Raw genomic sequence first — 9,309 nt, 5'->3', positions numbered from 1 at the left:
AAAAAAAAAATAATTGTTGGATTTGATAAAAGAGGAAGATCGATTCCACCAAAATAAAAGCCCATTTGAGCACAACCACCAGTAACAACGATTAAGACTTGTGCAATCCCCATTTTCTTAAGGCAAGTGACAGCCACATCTTCAATTTTCCCTTGACCTTGGGGGCCTGTGGCCACCGCCTTCACTGAAAACTACAATTTTGGGGAAAACCTATATGCCAAGATACCTTCTTTTTCATATACTGTATTCTATTATACGTAGGGACCATTCAAACTTTCATGCATCTGCATTGAATATTGAGCAAATTTGATGATTCGTTATCCAATTTGTAGCATCATCATGAATGATAATTCGTTGTCGTAGTCTCTGAAGTTTTCAGCTTTCCAGATATTCTATTTGATTTGGTGAATTCTGGAAGAATTTCTTTAAGAATATTTACATGCTGTGTTTGGTTGAATGGATAAAGAGAAAGAAAAGCGTCAAATTTTTATTGGAAGATGGGTGCGATATGACCTCAGGGATGATAATGAATAATATAAGAATCGATACTACTCCAGGGTAATTTTGAAAATAAAGAAAAAGGCATTGAGAAAAAACATTTGGATGAATCTTTTGGCAGCCCAAATTGGAGGACTTTTTTTTATAGTGCAGAAGCAAAATATTATGGAAGTGAAGTAGCAAGTCAATCGTCATTGATTGCGAAAAGAATTGGGTGGGTTCTTGGATTTTCTATTGAGATATTGGAGATCTTGAGGTATTTTCCTCCATTTTTGTATCCATTTGCTTTTTAAAAATATGGTGTGTGAGCCACACTCTGCACTTTCGCTATTAAATACTAATGAAATTTTCATTGGCTGCCAGTAAATATCAGAAGCCAATAATGTCCAAATAAATAAGTGCTAGCCAGATTGATGAGAGCGATGAAATGCATACATATATTAAATAAGATAAACGGAAGAAAAAAAATTACAGACAAGCCAATGAGAGGGAACGAAATGGATCTTGTTGCAGTCCTTCCGGGATGCATGGAGAATGGCTTATCTTCACCATTTGGAGCTTCATACTTGGATCTTTTAGCTTTTTTAAATCCAGCCACCATGTTTGGTGAGAGCGATGTATTTTATTTTATATTTGAAAAATTTTAGGGTATTGATTTACATCTATCAAACATACAATCTCGATTGTATATTATGAAATCTAGATCGTTAAATAAAGATACAAAACATATGTGATCATAATACAAATAGATGAGATCAAAATATAAAATAGGATGCAAATTAGGTACAAAACAATTTGCGTCAATGTTGAAGTGACAAACGTTTTTGAAGGTAGCAATTGATTGCTAAGATGAAAGAGTGGGCCAGCCTATAACCTCAAGGGAAGTCTCTTCCTGATAAGCTTTTCACCCAATTTGAAAAATTTGTGATATTTCTTTATAGTGTAATTGTTTAATTCCCATCCTATAAGAACTTAAAATACACAGAAAAGATCCTTTATACGTATTCATGGGGCATGCGATATCCTGTCATAACTATTTTATCGGCAAACATTTTGCCTGTCCTGGGCATGACATGCCAATGCAATGTCAAGTTAAATTCTCTGCCCCGAAGGTTGTTTCCCTGGAAACGATGACAAGGATGAGTGGAAGAAAACAAATATGCAGTGAACTGATTGACAAACAGATCATCACCTTCATAATCAGGAAGCAGAAAGGCATCCACAGTGAAACATCCAGAACATTTTCATGCATAAATTTAGATAAAGGTTTTGTGTTGGACATGGATGTTAGGTGAAGGCAAATACTGGGGTATCCTTGTTGCATATGGTAGGTGGTAAGAGGGCAGAAAATAGAGGCAGATTATAAAATTTTTCCTTTTCTTGATGGGGTTGGAAAGAAAAGCCTCCTTTTCCGTATCACCAACATAAAGTATGATAAATATTGGGCCCTGGCTTGGTGAGGAGAGACACATAATTTTTATAGGGGTTTGACGCTCCTGGGACCATTAGTGGCAAAATTGTACTGAAGAGAAGCCTTACCTGATCAGCAAGACGGTACTTGTTTATGGTGTTAATCCGGAACTTTGCTTGTTCTATGGATGGTATGATACCATCCCAAATAGAAACCTGTTTCATAACAGTGAAATCCAGTAAATGCACAGAATATGATTTCTGATATGGAGACCGTAAATCAAGCGAAGCCAACAATTTAGCATGCACAGAAAGTAATCTTAAATGACAAAATTGTCAAATAGTATGAACAAGAGTCGGTTAAGGAGTTGAAACTATGGTCATAAGTGAAGCAAAGTCATTGGTTCAGCATGCACAACAAATAATAGATGTGACTAAACAGCTGAACATTAGGAACAAGCTTTGCCTGCTAAGGAGTTGATGTTATGGCCATGGATTGTAAGATTTGTTGAATAGGGAAGTATCTACACTTGGAAATATGGATGTCATTCCAAGGAAACTGATGTCCATCAGTGTCATTATGGTGCCATTGAATTGCCTTGACTGACACTGGATACTAGACACTAGTCACACTATGTAGCAGGACAAATCTGTAAATAACTACTGTCTCTGCTCAACTCCAAGTAGGATGGACGTGTCTTCAGGAGCCATGGCTGTGCCAGACATGCCTTTCCCATAGTCAAGATTCTGAATTATTGTAGTTATGAGTAAAATACACTATGAGTATCCAATGAAAAAAGGTAAGTTTCTTATTGTAAACATGAGTCAGACATAAAAACAAATTATGGAAAGACCACACATGAAGTTATTGCTGACATACTGTTCAAGTTATTGTTACCAACACACAGACTCCAATATATCTTAAGTTAAATGCAAAGGCTTTGTTTGCTCTTCCAAGAGGAGTCTGTGGATATGCAAACCAAGTGTAGACTCCTTCCAGTAGGTGTCCACAAAGTAAACTTTCATAGCAGTTCTTTAATAACCCAGGACAGCTACGTATTGGAGGGGTGATTAGGGATTGTGATGGTATGGTGTTAGGAGCTTTCTCTAAATCAGCTGGGGCTTGTTCAGTTTTCTTGGAAGAGATTCAGGCACTTCTGGAGGGCTTGCATTTGGTTAGTTCATTGGGTATATCCAAACTTTTAAGTGGAGCATGATTCTGCCACAATCATTTCTTGAGTGAGCAAGGAAAAACATCAGATCATAGATTTAGGTTGAGTTTTGGGGTGCTCCTACTTTGGGTTCCATGCTCAGCCAACCAGTTAGCTGACTTTCTAGCTTCTAGCCATGTGTGGAGCTTTTCAGTCAGATTGTTTTGTGAGGGAGTTTTACCCCCCCTGAGCTGTATATTTCTTGGTTATGATCTGTTTTCTGATTTGGTACTCCATTGTTTTTCTTCAGTGATCTTGTTAGTTTCTCCAATTTGTTGAAAGATTTTGTTTGTAGTGAAGGACAGCTCGTCCTTCACTGTATATTCTTTTAAGTTCAAAGAAAAAAATTTTCTGTTCTTCATAATATAAAATAATCTTGTAACCATGATTAAAAAATTAATTCCTTACCTTCATTATTATGATTCACATATCTAATCACTGCAAAGACCTCCCTCAAGCAACAACATAACCTTCAAGCCATGGTGGATTAAAAAATTGGGAGGGTATATAGTCCCAGTAACTCACTATGTAAGCCTTGTTTAAGAGATTGCAAGCAGCAAAAACACAAACACTAGATGCTAATTGTAGGTAAATTAATCCTGTTCATTCTTTGTAGCCACATTCTCTTAGCATATAGAATCAATATCATATGATAGTTAGTGACTAATTTCTAGATCAGGTCACATTAGTTAAATTCATGTCAATCTTATTACTCAGTCTACACTGGAGAAGTCTAGGGAATGATAAATTTTGCCTCTTAACCTTGTATAAAACAATAACATGACATACTACATTATATGGAATCCAAATACATCAGGTAAATTTATTTCACCTTAATATAATTTCTTAGACATTAAGAGTACAACCATCTCACTTATACCATCAGTGATTTGAAGTTTGAACTAGCTCAAGAGGAACTTTTAAGTACTGCACAATAAACATAGTCATAAGTTAAGCAGCCCTCATTTGACGTGAATTGAGGGCTGTTGTGTATAGAAATGGAGGCTAAGCATATGAAAGATTGCCAAGAAAGCAACAATAATGTTGAATTCCTACTAAGACACAAAGGGAACAAGTGAATGGAAACTAGTTCAACAACCACCACAAGTCTCCATACTATCATGCAACATAAAAGTGCAGCAACTTGAGCCCAAAATAAAGAAAAAAAGGAACACAACCCTGCAAAGGCATTTGCATCACAATCTATTACAGCATACCTGATTCAACGAATTCTTCGGGGTTTCATACTCAGCTGCTAAGAAGACAAATATCTGTAATATTAAATTCTCAGTTAGATACTATCTCCTATATTGTGAATTTCCATTGCGTACATAAAATTAGGGGGAGAGAGAGAGAGAGGGGGGCACAAATCGATGTAAAAAGATATATTAGCATGGTTGTTAAAAACTGATACATGATACCATACAACAATACAATATAATTTTTTAATGAATGTCAATATGTATCATAATTCCTATATTATCTTCAGCATAATTTATGATAGATATACATGTGATACATGATATAATATGTGATACAACAACACATACACCCCTAACTATTTTTTATGATTTTTTTTAAAATTAAATCCAAATTTTTTTCTTAAAAAACTATTATATTGTTTGTTTAAAATGGACAATAAGATTAGAAATTGATCATAGAAGGTAGAGAAGTAAAATAATCTTATATGAAAAACTACATTCTTACTGTCAAATATAATGTTAGAAGCTAAGTAAATTTATTCTTACAATGAATATTGAAGAATTTTCATTTTAATGAATTGAATGTTGACATTGAAAACAAAGATAATCGATGAATAAAAACTTTTACTTAATATATTAGTCTTTTTGGTCTTTGTTGTTGTTTTTATTTTTTGTTGACATTGAAAATGATGATGATTGGTGAATAAAAACTTTTACTTAATATATTTGTTTTTTTGGTCTTTATTGTTGTTGTTGTTTATTTATGGGGAAAAAATGATGACAAACATAAAAGTTGGAACTTTAGAGATGACACATATAGATATACACACTCATAACCATATAAGTACATATGCTTAGTTAGAATTTGAAACTAAAAATCATATCTAAAAATTCAAAAAGTTTATTTTAGTCGATTTAATGATAACCTATGCATTAAACTCATATGTTATTAAATTTAACTTTCAAAAAATCTAGCACTCAATGTTTTCATATGGCATGACATAGTTTAACTCTTTAAATCCTACTATCTTTCATAAAATTGGTTATATAATATTTTGTACTTCATGCTATTAGTACACACACACATGTATTCATATTCTTTTTATTTACTTTTTACTATATAAAAAAACTTACAATACATGACATGAAAATGATGCATTTTATGAGTTAACAACTATGTACATTAGTCACATAGAAAGTTCCTATAGGACAATGTAAAATTTGTAAGGGTGATCTGTTAATTTACATCATGGAAGTAGATACAAGGAGAGTTTAAGATATGTCTCACTTGCACATCTAATAAAATTCACAAGTATTTTCTTATTTTCCAAAAAAGTATTGATTGAATCACTATGGTAGACACAAAAGGTATGAGTCCAGCCAATATCATTCTAAAGCATTTTGCAAGATATCATTTCTAAGCAAATAAAAGCGTTGGTTGATATACCTGTTTCGTGTTCCAAGTAAACAATGACTCAAGATTTGCTGAAATATTTAATGTCAAGCTGACCTACATAAAGTAGAAGTTGGATGACTTCAACGACCTAAATAAATAGATCAAAATGCTTCAAGGATACATGAATAAACCGTATACAACAACAACAACAACAAAAATAAACCCTTAAAATCCCAATATTGAGTTGGTGTGCTGAATCCTTGTCGGTCATCAAGTTCTATCCAGGTGCACATCATCCATCAAACTATTGAAAAAGGATTATAAATAAATTTAAAAATACAACAACAGAAGAACTTTGACCTGACTTTAAGCAACCTCTAAATTTTAACAACAAAGCCTATTGTATTGCAGATTCAATTTATCATTGGAAATTAAAATGCATTGCATTACCAACAGGTTCTCCTAGATGCTTCAAAAAAAAGACTCAATGACATGACATGTAAATATTTGCACACCAAATATGCATTCAAAGAAATAAATTGGATTACTTATTAATGATGCATGCTTCATTCTTATCATTCCTTCTCAGTTTACAACAGAACACTATGTTCAGAACACACCTTTTTTTTGGTTGTAGTTACTAATATAAAATTCAACTAATTAAATGTTAGAGAAGTGATTCCTGAGCATAAGCATTGACAGCAATAATGGACAGAGGATTCAATAACTTCTCTCCTGCATCACTCAAAGAGCAATGGCTGGAAGTCCAACTGCCAAATAGCAAGCACTAAAAAATGGTTCTATAGATGAGGGCTTAATCAAAAGCCAACATGTCAACATAGCAAAGCATCATTGCGAATAGATGGCTTGACTTCCCCATGGTAAAACCATCATTTCCTTATTACTAATTAGAGTATCAATCTTTTCCATCTATGGCAGTCCTTAAATAGTTGTTAATGATCATCATTTTATATAACAACAACAAACAACAAACAAAAAAAAAAATTCCTTGAAAAATATATGATTTCACACAAATCACTGCTGATACACCTTTGTATTTTCTTTCAGAATGAAGCACAACACAAATTCTGTGAAGTCAAAGATCCACCACCCATTACATTCTTTGCAAGCACACAGAAATGCTCAAAAAATTTCTTCAAGGAAATTCAAATTTTACAATTTTTTAAACACAATTTCATTCCATTTTGCTCTCATTCTATCCAAGAGCCAAAAGAAATCGATGAATCAAGCAAGCATACTAGGACCCCTTTTTCACCACTTCAAAATTAACTTTCCAAGAATCTAAGCTTCAAATCTTTTAAAAGAAATTCAAAATTAATTTTCAAGTCATACAATGGAGAATCTATAATCATTGAAACTTGGCATCCAAATATTTTCTTTTCGAAATCAAGAATGAATTTACCTCGTCGTTTCCACTTCGGTGCTTCTGAAACCAATTGATGTTTACCACCTACCGATATCAAAACATAGGTACCAGATCTGAATACATCCGTAAGTATATAAATAGCGACGCAGAGAGAGAGAGAGAGAGAGAGAGAGAGAGAAAGAGAGAGAGACCTCAACATGGGCGGAAGGAGGAGGGAGATTGAGAATACCGCCGGAGAGAGAGGCGACAGTGCAGAGTAGGGCTAGAATAGTCAATGACAATGAGAGCACACCGTTTGCTCTATACCCGTACGAATGCATTTCTTTTTCGAAATTTAGTTCTTCTCACTTTCGGGTATGGCGAATTGTACAAGGGACAAAGCGGGTGGACTTCCTTTGCTCGGTAAGGGCGCGTTTGTTTAGTGGGAAAACGCACGTCCAGCATTTTCTCATCCTTGCTTCGCGCATTTGGTCGGGGAATGAAATTTTCATGGCGACGGATGATAAATTATTTTAAAAATAGAAAAATAAATCTCGAGGCTTAACCATTTTCTATTGGGTTAAATGGAGCATAATTATTGCATAATATATCCATTTTTTAAGTCATTCTAAGCCTTTTTATTAAGTTTAACATCATACTCATATGAGATCTTATAGTGGAAACTTATGCACACTCGTTCTTAACCATTTATTGAGCCATTATTTTTCGATGAGTGATATTGTTATGTGCCTAGCAATTCTTAGGCTTAACTATCTTACAATATACCTATCATCATTGAAAGTTTTTAGATCTTATTTATTGAATATGAGGAGGGGAGAATAGGTATTAACTTCTTTTAATCCAAAATTTTATTTTTAATTCATCTTTAATAAGTAGAGAGAAGGTAAAGAAATAAATTGCACGAGACAAAATGATTTTTATGTGGAAAACCATTTACGAAATCTTCCAAAGACTATATGGATGTAAAAACTATAAGATCACCAAATACCGTATTACACAAAGCTACCATTAAAAGAAAAGTACGGATGTTATCCCTAAAACTTACTCCCAAATTTACACTAGTTTTCACGTCAACAACTCAACGCATGAGGGATGCATATCTTTCTCTTAAGCCCAAGGCACGAGAAAAAGCTAACTTTTGAGAATTTTGGGATACATGAGGGCTAAAAATCCTTTTTTTCCCCCCAAAGTTTGCATCAAAGAGCAAAAACTTTTATAGCATATATAGTATTTATAGGACAAAATGCCTTTTAGGCTAAATCTAGAATTTTCCTAAAACAAATAATTTTAAAATACAGAAAGAATTCAAAGACCTTAAGGAGTGCTTGAGCTTCGAGCCAAGAAGTACTTTGAGTGCTAGGAGCATCACTTGTGCACTCACACAAAGTTTTAAAATCAATTTTAAAAGAGTTTTAGCTTAATTAAAAATTTAACATCCAATTCATGCCATAATTGATCCCAATTAGACTTTCTCGGAGTTCTCTATATTTACTTGTACCATTCTAATTAATTACACAGTAAACTTAAATCTTCAATAGAGAGTAAAATATAATAATATAGAAAGTCTAAGTTAAGAAGAATGAAACGAAATTATTAACTTAAATAAATTTATTTCTCGAGTTGTCATGGACTTAAACCTAGGATTTGTCTCTCAACCCGAAAGCTATAGCCATCCATCTAACAATTAATTAGTTTTTATTGATGTCCATTTAAACTTTTTTATATGATTAATACTTAATCTTGTGGCTTAATCATCTTGAAACTTATGACGGTAATTAACTAATTCATAATATATCCATTTTGAAATTGTTTCTTAAATCATCATTTTTTAGGGAATGAGATTATTACATGATTTATAATCCCTATTACTATTAAACATTAAGATAAAATGAGAATTTGGCTCTATTTAGGAAGTATTTTTAAAATTTGTTTTTAGAACAAAAATTTGTTTAAGAATCTAAAATATTTTTAACACATTTTCTATATTTTTAAAACAAGAATTAAAAATAATTAAAAGATATTATTTAAAAACACTTTGTTTTTTATTTTCTAATAATCAAACATATTTTTTTTATTTTTATATCTTGGAGAACAAAAATATATTTTTGAAAACAGTTATCAAATATGACATTTATTTCTATTTTCCGCTTTTTTTATTCATTCAAATCCAACATGTAAAAAATAAGTTTGAATGGATGATCTAAC

General features: G+C 32.8%; 1 protein-coding gene across 1 annotated transcript; it reads right to left on the bottom strand.

Annotated features, from left to right (window-relative positions):
- Nucleotides 1–1,161: 1,161 nt before the first annotated feature.
- Nucleotides 1,162–7,580, bottom strand: LOC117913950 (signal peptidase complex subunit 3B-like). Its single transcript, XM_034829085.1, has 6 exons — nt 7,296–7,580; nt 7,141–7,188; nt 5,769–5,831; nt 4,337–4,390; nt 2,038–2,124; nt 1,162–1,619 (listed from the first exon to the last, which is right to left on the bottom strand). The coding sequence occupies exons 1-6, from the start codon at nt 7,422–7,424 to the stop codon at nt 1,494–1,496; spliced, it is 507 nt and encodes a 168-aa protein (XP_034684976.1). The 5' UTR covers nt 7,425–7,580; the 3' UTR covers nt 1,162–1,493.
- Nucleotides 7,581–9,309: the final 1,729 nt, after the last annotated feature.

Source organism: Vitis riparia, chromosome 5 (assembly GCF_004353265.1).
Source record: "Vitis riparia cultivar Riparia Gloire de Montpellier isolate 1030 chromosome 5, EGFV_Vit.rip_1.0, whole genome shotgun sequence".
Taxonomy (NCBI): Eukaryota; Viridiplantae; Streptophyta; class Magnoliopsida; order Vitales; family Vitaceae; genus Vitis; species Vitis riparia.
The sequence above is the reverse complement of the archived record's forward strand: the minus strand, read 5'-3'. Positions and strand labels throughout refer to the sequence as shown.

Bases quoted from the DNA above. Each gene is read 5' to 3' on its own strand.
- LOC117913950 (XM_034829085.1), bottom strand. From the start codon at position 7,424: ATGCATTCGTACGGGTATAGAGCAAACGGTGTGCTCTCATTGTCATTG. The intron at 5,832-7,140 runs GTAAATTCATTC...TACTTTATGTAG, and splicing joins ACCGAAGTGGAAACGACGAG to GTCAGCTTGACATTAAATAT. The intron at 4,391-5,768 runs GTATATCAACCA...TTAATATTACAG, and splicing joins TTACTTGGAACACGAAACAG to ATATTTGTCTTCTTAGCAGC.